Below are 20,455 nucleotides of genomic sequence, written 5' to 3' on the forward strand. Positions count from 1 at the left end.
ACAGAATGTGAGGAATACACTTCACCCTCTGAAATTTTATTGCTTTATAAAGGTTTTCACTTTCTTGAACCAAAATGAAACTGACCTCCTCCTCCTCCACCCCCCATCTACTCCAAAATTTGGGTAACAAGGAGGTTAAAATAAGATTAAGAGATTATTTAGAAATGTTTGCAAACTGGCATTTCTAGAAAAATGGTGGTAGAAAATAAATGCGCAACAAGAGAAATAGCTACAATACTAGCACAATGAACACGCCAGTTCTGACCTTTTAAAGATGCCTTAAGGATCCCAAGGCAGCTATGTAACTTCTACGTACAAATGTACACTATTTGTCTTGAAAAATCAAATCATCAACTGATTTCTATGTTTGGGGTTTTTAAAAAACACGATACAGAGTGTTGCATCTGCTTTAATTTTGACAAAGGAGGTACTTCTATTCTGCTGCAAGACATGCAGTGCCTAGAAAAGGAAATTAACTTAAATTGTAGTTCAGCACAGGTAATAGGATCCATAAATTCAAACTCATGGGGCTTGTGCCTTCACATGCACAGCCTCATCATATGAGCAGAAAACTTTTGCTATGAAGTCTAGGAGCTCTAAGTGAAGCAAGTAATACAGTGTGGCATCAGTGCTGCTTATTTCCTTTTGCTGCTGCCTGTAATCCATTAATCGGCAGTATAAGAAAACAAATCCTCCAACTGGCTTTTCACTAATGATTTTATCTGGTTTTATGTGGTTTTACTCTCTACTTCTCACTTAAATTTCACGAAGAAAATGAGTTTTCCTTTAATGTGGGTCAAAAGGCAGAGTCAAAGTTACAGAAAAAGTCATGATCCCTAATATCATACAGCTAGGAAGGGTGCTGAGACATTTAATTTACTAAGTACTCCACAGTCGTTCAAAAAGATGAAGTCTCTGCTCCTTAACATCCGAAGTTGAAGAAGGTATTTTACAAAGAGCATTAAAGTCTACTCCGTGTTTTAGATGAAAACAGGGCAAACATTATCTACTCGAAGGACCTTGTGATAATAATACACATTGAATATGAACCTCAGCAATTTGCCTGCTGTGAATGTCTAGCGTTATAACAAATGCACTTCTTTGTGATACTGTTATTAAAAGTCTTCCAGGCAGTTTGCATGCTCCACTTCAAATATTATACAATTTTAGTTTATCCAGACCCAGAACCTGGTAACTTAAATTTTAATTTTTAAAGGGGGAGGGAGGAGGTGGTGTCCTGTAGGCTATATCCTGCTATTACTTGATTTACTGTGATTGTAGCACGTAAGAGCTGAGTGTGCACTTAATAAGGGAGAGAAATTATTTGCTCCTACATAATAGATCAAGGAGCATCATGTTGCCTAACTGTGAATGCCTTGCTCTGTGGCACGTAAACAACAAAGCTGCATGGGCCGATGGGCCGTACCTGGACAGGGCTGCGTGTTGCAGAGTGCTTCCTCAGTGTGCAGTCCGAGGCAGATATCTCCTCCGTAGGCTGGTGCTGGGTTTGTGCAGGAGCGGGTTCTCATGTAATGCCCTCCTCCACAAGTGGCCGAGCACTTTGACCAAGACGACCAACAAGACCAGCCTCCGTCCACTGAAAAGACACAAAATGTCATATTGTTCCAAGTTAATGTGTTACATGACATAATCCAACCCATCTTTCTCATATTCTGTGGGTCTAATTCACGGTCTACTGAAATTATTGGACGTTTTTAGGTGCCACTGAACATAGGCCCACAAATTTAATCTTACCACAATGAAATCTAATTTGCATATTTTAAAAGCCCCTGGTGTACTGGGAAGCCTAACAAAGTTACTCATCCATATAAGACACTTTCAGTGTGCACCATAATATCTTTAAGGCCAAAACTCTTTTCTTTTTCTTTTCCTTTTCTTTTCTCACCTGTGAGGAAATAAAATACCAAAGCTTGTTTAGCAGAAGTATTGTATGCTCAAAGCAATTTTTTATTCATAAAATAAAACTTAGCCCAATAATATCAACAGAGAGACGGAGGAATCCAGATTTTGTTTTGCAACACAGGTAAGATTGCCGTAACTCTACAACCCATTTCAGTTGATCTAACACAGTTGTAGGGTTTGATGGGCCAATATAATGTTACAACCTTCATGCAACTCTAGCACAGATGCCAACAGCAGAGTAATGGCAGTAGTTCAAAAAAGTAACAGACGAATGACCAAAAGCAGTTGCCACTTAAACTTTCAAACACAGGTTGTTGAAGAATAAATCTAATTTTTTTTTTCCCCATTAGTATTTACTAATTCAAGTCTGTCAAACTGTTCTCCAGTCCGAGTTTTCACAAGGTTCCTCTGAAATGTAGGCTGGATTTCACGGGAGACCCATTTGTCAGATGGTTTTTGACATGTGGCCACTAGAGAGGCATCTAATGAAAGTTCACCTCACTGCCTGCACCTGACTGGCTCCTTTGCAGCCTCCGTTCTTAAAGCTCCTGCTCCAGGATGTATTTCTGGCATTTATGGCCATATTGCAGCCCATCTGCCAAAGGCTTCCTATCTGCAGCCACATGACAAAGTCAGATGTACTTCTCCCAGGGACAGCATTCCCTCTGCAAAAGATTCTCAGTGTTTTGTTCATTTCTCTTCCAGTTTTTTTTTTTTTGGGGGGGGGGGGAGCAACAAACCCCTAAACTTTCAAAATTTTCATATCCTACAAAAAATTAATTTCTTTTCAAACCTCTATTTAAAGTATTATCACTTGCTTTCTTAATACTTAAGCAAGGAAATGATTTACCATGTCTGCAGCTGATTAAAAGAAATAGTGTGCAATTCAACTGACACTAATAGATGAGACCCTAAGTATAATAAAGGCAATGTGCCAGTAAAGTTTTGGTTTACGACAGGGCCCTAAACTGAGCAGAAGTTTTGCCTTTTTTTTCTCCCGTCACTCACAGCAGCAGTGAGCATTTTACCACACAAGATTGAAACTCATTATTGCCTACTTTCAAAAATACTAGGTAAGCATACATTTTCTCTACACAATTTTAACAGTGTGCTCATTTAAGACTTTCCTTGTAAGATGTTACTTCATGGTTTATTGAAACAATTGATTGTCACTGAAGTCTCCAAAACATTCATCTAGTATTTCACAATGAGTCCTTTTGATCCTTTCTGTTCAATTAATCAAACAGCCTTTCAAGGATTAAACGAGTTTCCACTGGTTTATTGAAATGCTATTCCATAATTATCTCCTACCAAAAAAGAAGAGGTTCCAAATCTGAAAAAAATTAACTTACAATGAAAATATCTGCAGTATTTGCATTTAAATTCTCTCTTAGATGGAGATGTAAAACACTAAAAAAACCCCTCTTTTTGTTTTGGTAGCATTGAATACCACAAATGCACTTGGTGAGTCGAGTAGAATTTCTATGTAAAGGCTGCAACAGTGAGAAAATGAGCTAGAAGGATGTGGTTATTTTGACATTAAAACCTATATGTGCATTTTTGAATGTAATTTCAGATACAGCATTCCCTGAGGTTCTCAACTGCTAATCAAACAGGTAATTCACTAGTGCATACCTAAGGCTATTACACTAATCCTGTAAGTGAAGTTGTTGAATATATAACATTTCATTCTCTGTATCATTCGCAACATTACGCTATGAATCAGGAAAGCATGGAGTTGGCACTTCCTTGCTAAGAACAGTAGTTGTAAAAACTTTTGCAAGTAATGTATCTGGCCTCTGAACACCCTGATTGGACAGGCAGGATTCGTGGAATCTGGTACTGTATTCCTAGTATGTCATTTAAATAAATTATTTCCATTATTAAGGAATTCAATGATCACTACATTTTTTCCAGGATATATTTATCAGCCAAATCATCTAGCTATACAGATGTATGAGAGAGTTTTATACCACCTATCATAAATAAATACTGCATCTCAGTAGAGTGCTTGACTTGTTCTCTTATTCATATAGTCACTGGAAAACAAATATGTGTTTTTGCCTGAGACGACTCTTTTAATGTAGTATTATGCAAGCTCATAGCTAAGAAAGCCACACGTCATTTGTCTTCAGTGCAGGTGGAATATACTATGCAATTTTATAACAATTTCAGGACATGGTATCTTTTATTCAGAACTTGCCTTTTTAAAAAAAAAAAATTATGTCAAATAAAAGCAGAAGCTGTTACCTCAGCTATTTATTTCATGTGATATTAAGGCTTTACCTTTCCAGATAGTCCCTTTTTTTCTTTCTTTTTTTTTTTTTTTTTTTAATTTAAAACCATCCTTGACTAGCTCAAATGAATAATCAGAGGCATTCCTGCTGCAGTGTTGTGAACCTCCATGAAACAGAATGACAGCCTGAGATTGCCTAGACAAGAGATAAATTGTCTGCAAACGTTACCCAGGGCTTGTTCACTGGAATGGAGACACTGACCCCCAACACTTTCTACTTATTTTTCAATGGACCAGAATGAGAACATGCATTTGAAACTGCCATCTGCCATCTATAGATGGCCGAGAACACAGAGACCGATGTGACATCCAGGAACGTCACCGTGTGCCACAACTGCAGTGATCACGGCTGTACTATAAGGCTTCGGATGTAAAGGGAGAGGTGGGTCTGGGGAAGATGGGAAAGGACAGACGTAATATAATAGACAATGTTAGATTCGATCATGGCTGAGCTGGACAGTGTAATTATAACTTTTTCTTAGCGACTATTTACTGACAGGCTGCCATCCTAAATCTCTAGGCCTTTCAAGGACTATCATAACTACCTCTTTTCTTTGTCCCCAGAACTCTTCCTTCTCAGCAACAGAGGATGATAAAGCATCATCATGGTTAAATAAGATCAAAGGAGTGGGTATTTACTGCTTGAGTTTTTACAAGACCTAAAGAGAGCTCTGTGGTTTCTTTCATCTTTCTTTAAAGTTGCTTAGCCACACAGCACCATCTGGGTTTTTTTTTTTTTTTTTCCTTTTGTCATGGAGTCCTTTATGTTATTTCTGCTTCTTATAGGAGGAAAAATACACAGCTGCAAGGAAAGTTCCAGTCACTACAGTTTCTTTACGTAACAGTTTTGTAGAGCTGTTGGACAAAAGGAAGTCGTTAAAGCAGTTCCACAGTGAAAGCTATGAAGAGTCTTTACGTTTTCTGACAATTACTGAGGTTGGTCCCTTTTGGAAGAAGGCATCCTTCAGCTAGCAGGGTGCTCTCAAACAATGCGCTTTCCTTTATAGCAAAGCAAACAACTTTTTGCCTACTGGCTGTTGTGGTTAATAAATATTTCTTCACTATAATGATAAAAAAAAGCCATAGGGAAGAGGATGTACGAGGGAGAAACACTGTACAGAAACAGGATCTCCTGGGGACATGACAAAACATCCACACTACTGGAGACTTTCCGAGAGACAATTAAGTAAACTGGAGACCCTGCTATGCACTTTGGGTTTTACAAGGAAGTGGAAGGAAGCGTGGGCAGACACGCTGACCTCACCTGCTGTCATGAGAACTCAGATGGGATTGCAGGCTCTTTCACATACTGTCTGGTCTCATTTCAAATTTAAACAACAACAACAACAACAACAAAATCTTCGGGTTTTTTGGTGTATGCCTTTAGGTTTATAACTTCTCACGTTCATCTTTTTGAAAGTGTAGCAAAAGAGAATAAAAATGCTGAGAGGTCAGTCTTTTGTACGTGCAAGAAAGAGCACAAATAGAGGGGCAGCAGTCCTTTCCACCCGCAGAAACGCAGGCGGTGTGGTTCCCAGTGGCTGAGTAAAAGTTAAACCCAGAGGCACTGGGTGCTGGGCAGCCTACAGCCCCAGGAGAGTACCGCTCCCTTCCAGGCACCTGGGGATCATCCCACTCCACATCACTTAGTCAACTGCTTTTTCCTAATCCTGTGGGGTATTGCTGCATGTTTCAGTGCGGGAAAGAACAATTCTTACACCATAGTTTGCAAAGGCAAACTCTTGTTGCTGTGATGCTACAGATACCTTTTATTGATAAAAGCAATGCTGGATGAAACAGTCAACATAGTGCAGTGCAGAAACGCAGAAGGCAAATGCATGCTTCTAAGGAAAGTACAACAACAAAATCTAAGGACCGACCCGGGTTTAAGCCTGTAACTGAGACTCTTAAGTTAGAAAAGCAACAGTTGCTTCCAAAGGGCAGTTCAGCCCTCTCCTCGCTGGCTACAGAAGCAGCCTAGTGAGATCAGTGCATGTGGAGAGATGGGCTTCGGCAGCCTCAGAGACAAGCTTGATTGGATCGGAGTAAGTTTTTCCCCCTGATTAGGAAGTTACTCCAGGATAAATTTTCTCTGTTCCTTTAAATGTATCCCTGTTTCCTTGTGGGCAAGTATGACTGCAAGGAAAAAAAAAAAAAATAGGAGGAAAAAAAAAAAAAGCAATAATGAAGAAAAAAACCAACAAGCAATAACTGGCTTTAGAGTATGCATAAATAACTTAAACAGTCTTTCAGGGAGTTTTGTATATCTGAAACTCTTTATTGTTACTAGCACATTTAGCGATATATGAATTTATTCAGTTCTTCTCGGCTAAAATGTTGTAATGAAACCAAACTAAACTACTATAATACAAATTTGAAACCAGTAAAATCCCAAAATATTGTCATGAAGTATCAGGATTTCAAACCTAAGAGACGGCAGCTGTCCTTTCCCTCTGATCCACCACTATGCTTGGAGGAGAAGAGGGAACAGGAGCTCCTGTAGCTCATGCTACGCAATGGTGCTCATGTAGCCATGCTTTAAACTCCTAATTAAGGCACATCAGCCAAGTGTCCCTCTGTGCAAAAGAATAAAAGAGAAGGCAAAAAGAAACAAAACAAAACAAAAATGAAGAAAAAGTTGTGTTTTCCTACAGTAATAAGAGCTGTGTCATATTGTGAACTAGGACAGAATTCCTTACGTTTGGTTATTATTATTTTCAGGCAAACAAATCGTTTAGTAAATTCCTGTAATTTTTGTAAATTTGCAGAATTTACCATTCAAACAATGCTTCCCTTCACCATCCATTTCTCTTCGCAATGTAAATATCTCACAAGCCCCCAAGGAAAACAAACCCCTAATATGTCTGATTATAGATTCCTTTCTTTTCATATTGACCCCATATTAGTAACTCAAAGAAAACAGAAATGTCCGTGAGCACTCACAGATCCTTTCCATAGTTATTGAGGCTGCTCAGTGCTTGCCAGCTCAACTCTATTCACCACACCTCTGAGCCATAAAAAGGAGCTGAGGCACGGGGCCAAAGCATCATTTGCTAGTGCAAGACAACAGTGCAAATTCTCCTGCCCCTCAAAGCCATTTGGCCACAGGGAAACTGAGTGCTGGGAACAGGCCTTACCCTACACTGGCTCCCAAACTACTTCTGCAGATTATTTGGGAGAGTGCTAGTTAGTCGAAGGCAAAATTGTACGAGGGATCAGTCTAAAACTTGTACAATACAGACAAATCATATTCCCAGGCCTGGGTGCAATTTCTGGCAATTTTCCGGCACTGTTCAATTTACTATTATATATTCAGCCTTCAAATACTGTGAACAAAAAGTAATCTGCCCAGTGACTGCTATCAATCCGCACGTCAGTGGACTATTTACTTTGCTACAAGCTGTGGGAAAAATGTCACTGTTTCTCTCTCCCCTGAAGGCTCAAGAAAGATTTAATAGCAGCTGCTGAAGGCACGTTCTAGATGGCTTCAGTATTTTTTTAAAGTTCTGGGATCCTGCAGCACATTTAACCATAAATTACTAGCTATTAATATATTGGTAAGTATATTTAAAGGGATGCTGCAAGACACTTAACCAGACAAGAGAGCCTTGTACACTCGGTGATTGCTCCATAGGCTTTTTCACTGTGTCAGTCCTTCAGAGCAATTAGTATCTTGCAGGATGACACCGAGCCCAGATTAACTGATTTAGAAGCATAAAGTCCTATTGACTTTCAGCACGACTTAAGCACGGTCAGTATATTTCTCTATCGCTAATCTTTCTCAGCAGTTTACATCGTAAGGGGTTGATCTCGCCTGCAATTAGCAGAACAGGGAGCAAAGCGGAACTGGAGCCTGCACTATCAGGAAGGTTTATGGCTGCCATCTCACCCCTTCCTCCTCCTCAGAATATTTCTGAAAGGCTGGTGACTGGACTGGACTGTAACTAAATGGCTCGGTGTCAGCAGGGAGCAGGTGAAGCTGTCCTCCCCCCGAGGGAGCTCAGGGAAATCTTAGAAAGCATCAGATGCTTCTTTGATGCATTTTTATTTCTGGTACTATGGCCATTACTTTCAGGTCGAGGTCAGAACAAAATCTCACGTCCCTTAGCCTTTCTGTCTGCACCTCACTTATTTACCTGGGCAAGAATGAACTATGCAGAGGGTAAGAATGAGTTTATATAGCTGTCCTAAAGATAAGCACCCAGGAAATGAAATCCAGTCCCTCACAGAGTGGTTAACAAGGAGGCTGAAAATTGCTCCAACCATTTTACTGGCTGCTCTCCTCTGCGCCCCTGCTGTGGGGTCTGCCAGGTTTGTACACATGGGCCTGGAGCTAAGGCTCTTCACCCGTGTATTATTTATGTCTCCCCTTTCCTGATGAGGTCTCATGAATGTCAGCCTAATAGATGTCTGTGTTTACCCACCAATTTAACTTTCTGTGACTTTCATTAGTATGCTTCCCTAATAAAAGTTTATTCCCTTTCTACAAATTTATAATCAGGTCTAATTTATGGATAAGCCTTATTCTGCAATCATTTTTTACTCTCCCATGTCTTAAAGAAAAAAAAAAAATAATCAATTACATCTACTGCTTGCAATGTTTTCCCTTCAGATTTATCTGGGAACTGACTTAGCCCCTTACATTTCTTCTTAATTACTGGCAAACAGTAGTTCTGTAGCTGAGGAACTTTGTGATTCCTTGCAGGCTATCATACATCTAAATACTTCATTCATGCTCTACATCTTTATTCAAATTTGCTTTGCACTAAAAAGAAAAATGAAACTTGTCTCTGAAGAAAGTTATTAGATACATTAGGACACCCCTTCTTGCTTCAGAAAGGCCCACCACACTTTAAACCAAGTGATCTTTAGAAATATCTTCAAATTCAGAGACAGCAGAAGAGGGCATAATTTCTACATAATGCACAATTTCAAGTTCTGCCTTACAACTTCATGTATTTTAGTTTGGGGTATTCGCTATCTCATAAACAACAAGGGCCTCGGCATCAAACTTACATCTGCATAACTATGTGTTTTACTGGTTGTAAGAACTTCCTTCAAAAAAACATGACAGCGTACGAGCTGCAGAACTAATTAAAAATACCACTTCTGAAAACCTTTAACTTATTTTAACTTTGAAAAACTCCAACAAAATTCAAGACAGCACTTAATTTAAGAATCAACAGCAAGGGATGAACAACAAACCTGGCCCCGTTTTGTAGATCATCTGGGCCCATTTAAGGAAGGTACTTCAGTTACTACACTGTGGTAACACAATCAGATATCTGAAAGCTTGTGAGCAGAGCTGTTAGCTGGTACCGCACCGCTCACCCGCTTCAAAGGAAGCCGAGGCAGTGTCTCATGGAGGGATGCCCTTTGCAAGGGAAGAAGGAACTGAAGAGGTGCTGCTGCATTCTAGCTTGCTTCACCTACTGCGAGCATCCCTGGGGAGGCTGGCACATGTTAGTACAACGGTCTCCTAAATCTTTGACCTAATGCATTAATATACACAGTTTTAACTTGTAACCATATAGATATATATAGACATAGATAAATACACACACAGATGTATGTTTTACTATAGTAATATACATATGTAATATGGATATTGCCATAGTAATCCTTCAGATCCGCACTTGAATAAATGCCAAAAGCTCCAAGTCTTCAACAATAAAATATGCAGCACTGTTATACATAATTAATACAATTAAAGATGTATGAAAGCTTATTTCTAAATTTACTTGTTGATACTGGAAAGAACTGAGTCTCATTCATTCTTCTTCTTCCTCTCTATTGTTTCTTACCTTGAATTCTTTCCTTCTACTCCAATTCCACTTTCTTTTCTTCATGTGTTCTCCTATATCTTTCCCCTTTCTTTTTTCCACAAAGACTCTGCAAAGCTCAAAAGCCTTTGAATTTGGATGTCTGTTTTATGAGGGCGAGAGGTGACAAACCAAGATTTTTTTTTCCCCCAAATGTCTAAGATACAACAATGATTTATAACCCAAACTAGTTTCTTGAAGACCTATATTCTATTTGTAATCCTTTTCATAGAATCATAAAACAACTTTCAATGAAGGAGAAGCTCAAGATTCCAAGAACAATCTTTATGGCCTACTTGAGTTACCATCTAGTTTGGTGATCACTTCTGAACCTTGTTTGCTGGAGGCTCTACACACAAAAGCTAGCACAGATTTAATGCCAGCAATCACTGTGATGAAAATGGTATTTTGAGTTTAAATAAAGACTAGGCCTGGTTTCTGATGTCTTGCCAGATTTCTTTTGACTTTTCCCTCTTATAAGTTTACTTATTAAAATTATATTTTTGCAGTCAAAGTCTCACAACTGAAAAAAGACATAGCTATTAATACTGTTGGTGATAAAATGACTGACATCACACGGGAATCTTACCCAAATCCACTTATATTAGAAAGGTAAATTTGAGCTGTTGTTTATTCAAAAACCAAACCAAACCCCAAACCCACCAACCAAAAAAAAAGACAAAACAAACCAACTATTGCAAGATATAGCCTTGAAGATGAGTTACTTTATTTTCACATACTTCTCTCATTTCATTTGACTCTTACCTGGACAAGGCAAAATGTTGCATTCCTGGTACTCTAGAGATGGGCCGAGGCAAGGCAGTCCCCCGTACTTGGGCTCGGGATTGCTGCAGACCCGTTTGCGATTCCGTATACCTCTGCTGCAGTCACGACTGCACTGAGACCACGGAGACCAGGGTGACCAGGCACCATTGATGGTATGAGCAGAGTATCGTCCAGAACGCAAGAAATCCCCAGACAACCCTAATAAAATAAGGATTGAAAAAAAACCATTACTGAATTAAAGCAGTATCTCACTCCAAACCAACCTTTTCCTCTTCAAATTTACTCCTAGGCTTCTAATAGTAATATGGCCAGGAGGGCCTTGTCCTTTAGTCTCACAATCCAAACCCTAGTTTCATCTCAAGAATCTCTTCCATAATAGAAATTTCATAATCGCTTGCGCAGAACTACAGCAAAGACGGATCCGACTCTTTAGTTAAAGCTTTACGGCTGCGCTGACTGAACTAAAGTCAATTCACTCCACCTAAGGACGATAAAACCTCTCTCTCTCTTGCATGGGAATTACCAGAAAATCTCCAGATACGTTACATAGGTGTTACTGCCTCTGTTTTAGAGGAAACGGTGGCACAGAGGAGAGGACTGAGGTGCCCGTGCCCGCTCACCGCGCCAGCTCCCCGGGTCCTCGGGCAGGGCTCCGCTCTCCCGCGCCAGCCAGCCTGCCTCCGCTAGTGCTTGCTGTGCCCGGAGGCTCTCGGGTGTCCTAGACAGCAAGGCACTGTGCTTATCCTAACCGTAGTCAGGCTTTAGACCGTGGACAGCAATAATTCCACAAAGTCTAGTGAGACCGCCCTTTCTGAAGAGCAATGTTTTGCCACTTTAAAAAACGGTTTATCTTCCACTGAGTTGAAGTGTTCTAAACCACATACAAGCTATGGAAGTCAGCCTTTTGGAGGCACACACGACGGAATACTTCCTAGTTAAAGTAACCATCTGGCAAGTGGAAAGCATCTTTTCTAAGTGACTTTAGTACCGAGAAAAGGCACGAGATAAACCAGCGATGCAGAGTGAAGTCCAGTATTTCTCAGTGAAAGGGCAACACACAGCATCTTGTTCACAGCATACAACCAATACGCCTGGATGTAGCCCCGGGTGAAGTTCTAATAATCTGCAGTTAATCTGAGTATCTTTGTCGCTTTCAGGCTTGGTCCTGCATGGAAAAAGACTCCCTCAACGGTACTCAGCACATCACCGAACTCACTCTTGAGCTGTAGCATTACCTCGAAGCATCACTACTAACCACCTCCAGCAACACTACTGGGATCCCCTACTGTTGCCAAAGCAGTTCACCTTCCCCAGTGCTAGCATCACTGGAAACTCTACGATCGATGGGCCACAAACTGCTGCTTCTATTACAAGCGCTTATTTAAGTGGTTGTGACGAGAGAAGGTCCCGTGAGCGGTACATCAAACAGCAGAGGATGTGGCTGCCTGCCGATGCTAGAGCTTCAGCACTGCTAATGTAAGTACAGGTGAATGGTACCAGCAGTGGAGAAATGCAGGGGGTTGTTCGCAGCTTAGACTGCAGCGCAAACTTTTATCCTTTAGAAATTGTTTTATGCCCTACCCAGGAGCACAGGCACTGTGGGAGTATCAGATGGAGCTAAAGAAGCAGAAGATGTACTGAATCGCGTACTGGGAACAGCTACAGGTAATACTGGGAAGAGACTGCCCAACAGGAGTCCTGGCCTGAGCAGGACCAGTACTCTGCACAACCAGTACGGAGGAGGCCCTCATTCACGGTGCCCAGTATGGAAACAATGATGCCTTATTTCTACCCATGGTTATGGCGTTAGGAATACTGCTTAAGTTCTGCCCTGAGAAGCACATTCGCAATCATCCCAAAGTAGATGAGGCTTTGCATATTTTTGTTCAACACTTGATAACAACTGGCAAAACTGGAATGATGCTGCAGCGACACAGAAATACTTGTAATAAGAAACTGCTGAAATTAATAAGAAAACAGCAGAACAGCAATATAAAAATGACTAAAAATGGGTAAAACCTTTCAGTGATTATAGAGGGTAACTATTTCTCTCCTGCTGAGCCAGATTCTATTACACAGATATTAAAAGCAGCATTTCAAGAAACATGACATACATTCAAATCCAAAAAGGGAGCAAGTACAGAGAAACAGTATGGGAATTATGAATACGGGTCCACTTTCCAGCTCACTAAGAGCCTTTTTTCGCAATTTTGTATCACTTGGGTCATGGAAATGGCCAGCTCATGCACGCAGTGAGCTGTGAGTCCAAAATAATAGTATTTTCTTATACCAGAATTTCAAATTAAGTTTATTTTAGTTATTAAATGAACAACAATGCAAACAATGGAAAAATTATTAATTGGACCAGATTGCCAGTCATGTTCTTCACAAAACACTGCAGTTTGCAACACTTCACACCAATACTAGGATGTTCTGATGACATTTTTGCAGGACAGATGTAGCTTTTTCGGTCCTAAGGAAAATGTGTGACCTTATTTGCCATTATGATATTAGATTTCTTGTGATTTAAATTGGGGAGTGGGAAGAGGAATCTTCCAAGGGAAAGCTCTGAGGTACTTTGGCTCTGAAACAGAAGAATATTCTAAAGAATCTTTTCAGTGTGGAGTTTGGTCTGCAGCAAGTGTTCCCCTGTGTTTTCTTCTTTCCAAAGCATTAAAAAATTTATTACAAGGAGCAGTCTTTTCACAGTTTTACAGTAATTCATAGAGTATTCATAGAGGGGCTCTTAGAATTTTCTCTTCAGGCAGAAACTGCACATTAAAAAATTAACATTATGACACTAATGATATTAAAAATAACAAGATCAGTTTACATTCTGGAAATACAGTGTAGTATACATTCCTTGAACAACTTACAGCCGTCTACAATGAGGTGACTAGGTTGATGGCTGAGGGGAGAACAGTGGATGTTACTTATCCCAACTTTAGTGAGGGTTTTGACACTGTCTCCCATAACCTTCTGATAGACAAGTCAACAAAGTACGGGCTAGAGAAGTGGAGAGTGGGATGGATTGAAAACTGGCTGAACAACCGGGCCCAGAGGGTTCTGATGAGTTATACAGAGTCCAGCTGCAGGAAAGTCACTAGCGATGTATGCCAGCTGACTTTCGCTGACTGGCTTACTTATTCCATTATACTTAGCAAGCAGGTATAACAAAAAAAAGAATGTCTAATTAAGTTACATGATTCTGAACTAAACCAAGATTTTATAATTTCTAAGTTTTTTTTATAACTTTTGGGTTGAATTGGAATAGTCTTATAACTCCACAAGAAATTAATCCTGTTTGGAGACATGTTAACATGGAAGTCATCTGCCCCGACTAGTACAGGATTAAAAATCTGCCTTTGCAAAAGCCTGTAATGAAACTTTGATTGGCCAGATTCTTCGTGAAGACTGCAACATTGCCGGCTGAGTTCAATTAATTTGTCTTGAAAGAGAGGCTCTAATAAAGCACATATATTTGTAATAATTTTCTAGTCTAGCCTGTAGCTAAGGAATACAGCTCTAAATAAGAGAGAAGGAGCAGTGACACCTGATAAATTACCTTACTTGACTGATTTATGCCTTAAGTCCTCCTGTTCAAACCTAAGAGAGAAAATTCAATTATCCAAGCAGTCTAGGTTCATGACTTTGAGAAAGATGATCTGGAGCCAAAATTCAAGTATCCTGAATCATTTCCAAATGACAGCATGAAACACTGTTTAAAGTGCAGGAGATAACAAGGATAAGCAAAGATTGTTTCGGTGTTGTCACTTTCTGAAGGTATTCTGCAAGTATTTGACAATATCATTGAAGCATAAAATTTACATACGGTCAGGCCTATTTACCTATGACTTATAAAAACCTTATAAACCTTTAAAACTTAGTAAAATTTAAATGGTAAAATGCAATGACAAACATTAATGCAATGCAAAGATAACATATTTTAAAAAGCCCAAACAATATGCAGATGGAGGATGTTATGTTACCATGAGAATTTCATTTCTTGTGTTCAAATATTTAATCCCAAAGTTCCACTGAAGAGTTGTTGTTTGTCAAACTTGAATTTGTCATCGAATTCAGTTCTAACTTCTGCAATTCATTTTGTTCTTACCTCAGAATACCACAGTTTAGCTTCAATAAGACAGTATAAGAGAGGACATCGCAACATGTACCCCTCCTGACTACAGGACGTTACTAATTATCAGCACCTGTTTTATTCTGTACTAAATTCTGAATGCACTATAGATTTCCTGTGAGTAACACTAGGATTAATCCATCTCTTCACAAGACATCGTGGCCACTAAAACAGTATTTCAGACAAAACTACATCCTGCCTTCAAAAATAACTATTGTTTTAAGTTTGGCATAGAGAAAGAGTGACGACTGGGAATCTAAGTTCAGGTTTCCAGGTGCCTTTTTCTGCTTTAAGGAATTTGTGACTTTTCTTCAGATTTTATAGGCAAATATTTTCAGGCAAATAAAAGACTCTTTCAGGCTGTCTGACTGAAATTGGAAGGGTTGTCATTGTTTAATTGTTTTCTGAAGGTATTTTGGGAGCTAACCTCGTCTAACTTTAGCCATTTCAAATTCAAGTGTCTTGCCTAAGCTCATCATTGCTGTTTCCTTTGTATACCCCATGGAAAAAGAGCGGTACCTCCGGAGGGCGATTTGTGCCCATTCTATCAGATGCTTAGCTTTAGAGGGATGCCTCGTTCCTCAGGGGTGCTCGCTGTCTTGGCAGACTACAACGGAGTCTAGAGTTAGGTGAGAGAAATGCAAACTGGAAAAATCAGGTAACTTCATACCTTGTGAAATTTTTATCCCTGGATTAAACACTTATGTTTTCAGAACAATTCATAGTGCTTATATATCAGATACTCCTACAGAGAGTCAGTTAGTATGTTTAATGCAGATATTCAATGTGTTTTGTTTCATAAGCACACATTAAAGCCTATGGTGATGTAATTTCTAGACTTTTAATGCTGGACTGTACAGACATTTGCATTAAGATGTGCAACAATGTACACAATCTCTCTAAGTGTGTATTTGAAATAGCTGTCTCTTTCCTGTCTGAGCACTATATGAAAACCTAGAGGCAGAGAACAAAATGTACTTTTCTTTCCTCTTAATCGAACTTCAAATCAGGAAAGCACGAATACAGCGTGCAAATGCTACTGCTTGGTTGATTGAGATAGAAATCTTACCACACTCAGGAGGAGCCTAGTGGGTTTCTGGCAAGAAGTTCTACCTCTAAGCTCAGACTGCAAAGAAAGTTTGCTTTGCTAGCGTCTGACAGTGAAACATGATTCTGTTTAACATGGCATGACTATAGCTGCACAGTGGGAGATTATAGGCAATGAGAAAATTTCTAACAAATGGCTCTCTTCTGCAAAGAACAGAGAACTGATCTTTGCAGAACACATCTTTGGTAATGAGGTACGCCAAGCATGCTGTACCAGTATTAATCTTTCTATAAAAGCCAGCAAATTGCTACAGTTCAACATGGAGATAATGAAAAGAATGTTTCACAGTATCCAGGCTCTGGTCAGGTGGAAGTAAGTTCTGATGTTTCCTTGCTATCTAGCCAGAAATTGTGAAGGTGTCTGCCAAAATTCACGGTTTCCCATTCTCATGAGAGTCTTCTGTTTGAAAAGCTACAGCTACGCTACATGACTCCCATTCACTTATTTTCTTCCCATGAAATCAAGGACCAGTAGAGGGGTGGTGTGTGGACCCAAATCCAAACCTGGAAGCAGGGAAATGCTCCTGAATCCTGCAGTTTAGAGGCAGTCAATAAGTTGCATCACATCAGCAAATCAAGGCAGAGCCCTCCCCACCAAAACGTTCCACTCCACCCTGTTCTGACATCCATAACCAGAAAATGCCTAAGCAAACAGGCTCAAAATAAAATGTGGGTAAAGGAGACGTAACAGTAACTCTTTTCACCAGAAGCATATTGATTAATGTAGCCACTTGGAAGACTGATTGGGTTTGATCTTGCATTACAGGATAATTAAAAACTCACTGGCCAAAAAGAGTCAAAGAATGAGCATGAATTAATGCCAAAGCTCTGAGGGCACTCGCTAGGAAGAATGGATAGATGTATAATAGTTTCTGCCCAGTTGACCATTCAATATAAAGTATTTAAATATTCAGTAGTTTTGGGCTGAGTCAGCAAAACTCCTTCTCCCAGACGAACATTTCAATTACTATGCAACAGGGTCACTCCCATACATGGGTCCAATGATTAATTATTTCCAAATGAAGCAAAGCAGCAGCTTCAGCAAGATGCAACAAATGAGCTACAACACCAGGAAACTCAGGAATCTGATGTTCAGAAGTGAAAGAAAAATCTTCAAGCTAATCAGGCAAAGAATGTGCCTGGACCCACACCCTTGCCTCTTGCGCTCTGCCCGAACGCCTTATTTAACAAAACATAGGCACTGCTACTTCCGACTATATTCTGTAAGAAAGAGCCAGCTTATGCATCCAACTCCAGGAGAGGACTTACGATCATGACTTCAGTGCTGAGAAGGGTGTCTCCACGCTTAATTTTCTTGCAGCAGTGTGATCTAGGACAGACTGGCTCTTGCACTGGTTTGTCCCACTACCCTGCTCTCCAAGTAGTGCATTGGCTGCCGTATACTCCGTTCTTAAGTGCTGTCATCTCAGCTGTCAGACAAGAATATACCTAGATTCTTCTGTAGATCTAGTTGTTGTGATAACTCTCCTAATTCTGTACTATCTTGTGGGAAAAATATCCTCTTTTTCATTTAAAGTCATGAAATTTTAAAAAAGTGTCATGAATGTCTAAGTGCTGGAACACAGCAAAAAGCAGCACCGCCACCTAAAAGTCTTATTTAGGACAAGAAAGGTAGATTATACACCAATCCCAGCAGAGCAAAATCTTTGCTAAATGCTAGTTTGAAACTTAATTTGGATGAAAACAGGACAATAGCAGAAACGCTTGTTACAAGAGTTGCTCCATGCTAAAATCTGCCTTGCTATCCAGACCTAAACAATAAACATTGGAGACTGTAGATTACCTGAAATGGGAATGACATAGAGTGTGAAACTCTCGCCTGGAGCACCACGAGCTTCGTTTTATTATTTCATGCAGTTCACTACTGTGTGTTTCTTTAAATATTACTAACGTCCTGCCTCCTCCAAAGGGGCACAGATGCCAAGTGAATCAATAAAGGTTTTGCACAGGATGAAGGACATGGGGGAAGCCTCTAGCATCTTCTCACAGAAGCCACCCCTGCAGCACCCCCCCCAGCTCCCCAAACCTTGCCACGCAAACCCAGTACAGGCAGGAACTGCTTAACACTGATTGTCGCAATAGTTGGTCTGTCTGAAAAAAATACTGAGAATTAGAAAGCCCAAGGACTCATTCTCTCTTTGTGGCCTTAGATAAGCCAAATGCCATCAGTTATACATTTTTTCAGCTCACCTGGGTATTGTGAAGATACAAAAGGCTATTTAAGTGAAAAGCAGGTTTATAAATATTTAAATACAAAAATTAAAAAACAGTATTTCCTTAGATTATATAACTAAAATATAACACTTAAAAAGAAACACTGATATATCATTAAAACTGGATAATTAATGAAATGTATTAATAAAATTAGTGTGACTGTCAGAAGTTCTCCTAGGTTTTATTTTTCATATATGTACACGTAACATTTATTCAAAACTATATATTACTGATAGGGAAAGAATAAAGTTCTGGAATAAAATAATTCCAATTTAAAGTCATCTAAAGTTGAAAAGATTTTGAAGGAGTTCAGTTTTCCACCTCAGAAATAAACAGAACTTTAAATTTCTAGCAATAGCATAACATAAACTTCTACAATAGAAATTATCCAGTTCATAAACTCCTTATTTAGTTAAATACCTGCATGAATCTTAGAGCTCCTACTTTAGAACTACTGAGCAAAAAGTTCTTCTCAGCATCAATACTACATATTCTAGCTAAATCTTTATCAAATACATTAATGTTGCACAAACTCTCCCCCAGTAAAAACCCGAGAGAATACAAGGAGGTGACGGAATCCTCCAAGAACTGGGCTGCCACGTCACGGCTCACAGGTTATTGTAAAAAATGTTAAAATAACCTGGCAAATCTCGTAATCAGTGGTAAAAGACACTTGATTAGTCTGAATGATGAAGCCACGTCCAGAAGAAATACAAGTTAGATTCCCCGTTGTCATCGCTACGTCCTCCTTTTCATTACCAGTTCTGTTACGCAAAACACCAGCAAGCAAAAACTTCCACTCTGTGCGGAAAAGGGAGCTGCAGACACCTGGCTAGCAGGAGGCGTCGTGCAGCCACTCGAGCTTTGCTTACCATCTGTCGAGCACCCACTGGTGCCATCGCTGGAACAGTAACGCATTTCAATCCTTTGCCTTCCCACCTCTAGCAAATTTGGGTCAGGCAGCCGCGCTTTGCAGGTGTATCGGAAACGTTGTTCATAGTGGCCACCGTTGTCTGAAATATTGACTGGGGTCCAAGGTGTCCAAGGGGTTGTCTTTTTTAACTCTGGACACGTGTTGGTGTTACAAGGCTGATATTCCTGGAAGAAAATGTCACAGTGAATATAATCATTAAATATGACTTAAAAAACCCCCACAAACCCTCAAAACAGACAAAAAGCCAACTAATAAAAAAAGCCTTTGATTTTCTCCAGCATTTCCAATAGCAGTGACCATCAATAAACTTTTAATTCTAATCTCAAACCAAAAGTGGTTTTTTTCTGCTTCTAGGCAAGCACAGTATCACACTGCTAAAAGCAACAATATACCCGTACAAATTAGGTCTATTACATCCATAAAAACAGTAAGCTGAACACTGTAAGTACCATGATAAAGCACATCTTTATAAATGATTAGCCCCAAATAAGGTGTAGCTAAATACGTTAAAGCTTTTAATTAAGAGGAATTCTGATAAACTGCAAGTACAAGACACAAACCAGCAAATAATTCCTTGGCAAAATCTAGTGGCATATGAATAAGCGAACCACTGTCCATTTTGTATATTGCTTATGTATTACACAGGGACAATGGACAAAAAATGTTTTCTAATACAGAATCTGGCTCCCTGAGGTGCATGTTACCCATAGCTCCAGCATTGCTAAACCTATCATCAGAAGCAAATTCGCTGTGGACCGATATGCACCAAAGGAAACAGACCACACCTAAGAAACAAATGCAGAATTGCCAATATTCTCAAGCTCCACAAAATACGTCTTCTGACGAGTATCATCAAGATCTGCAGGTCCTGCCAATTCATTTCCCTGAGCACAATACGCTTCATCTGATGCAAGTGCCTTGTAGACTATATGGATGAAATTAAACAACCATTAAATATCAGAATGAATTGACACTAACAAATTATTAAAGGCAAAAAGAAATAGGCATCAGTGGGACAATTTTTAAAAGATCTCTCAACCTCTGACCCCTTAGAGACATACTCCGGGAGGGTACCTTCTGAAAAGGAGCCTACTAAAGTTTGTAAGTCCAAAAACTGTGTGATGAAATCATTATTTCTATTGTGTTCATGTTAAAAAACATTTTAAATGTTTTTTAACATGAACACAATAGAAATAATGATTTCATCATGCAGT

The 20,455-nt window shown here is 39.6% G+C and overlaps 1 protein-coding gene across 5 annotated transcripts in view; it reads right to left on the minus strand.

The window, feature by feature from the left end:
• The window catches only part of SEMA5A (semaphorin 5A), a 341,199-nt gene that overhangs the window by 16,247 nt on the left and 304,497 nt on the right, over positions 1-20,455 (minus strand). For all 5 annotated transcript variants that reach the window (XM_030041900.2, XM_030041903.2, XM_030041902.2 and 2 more), the window contains 3 exons: positions 19,180-19,405; positions 10,807-11,025; positions 1,427-1,597 (listed from right to left, as the gene is read on the minus strand). In XM_030041900.2, coding sequence (XP_029897760.1) covers positions 1,427-1,597; positions 10,807-11,025; positions 19,180-19,405 — 616 coding nt within the window. The remainder of the gene's footprint in view (positions 1-1,426; positions 1,598-10,806; positions 11,026-19,179; positions 19,406-20,455) is intronic.

The sequence above is a fragment of the Aquila chrysaetos genome, chromosome 18 (genome assembly GCF_900496995.4).
Source record: "Aquila chrysaetos chrysaetos chromosome 18, bAquChr1.4, whole genome shotgun sequence".
Classification (NCBI taxonomy): Eukaryota; Metazoa; Chordata; class Aves; order Accipitriformes; family Accipitridae; genus Aquila; species Aquila chrysaetos.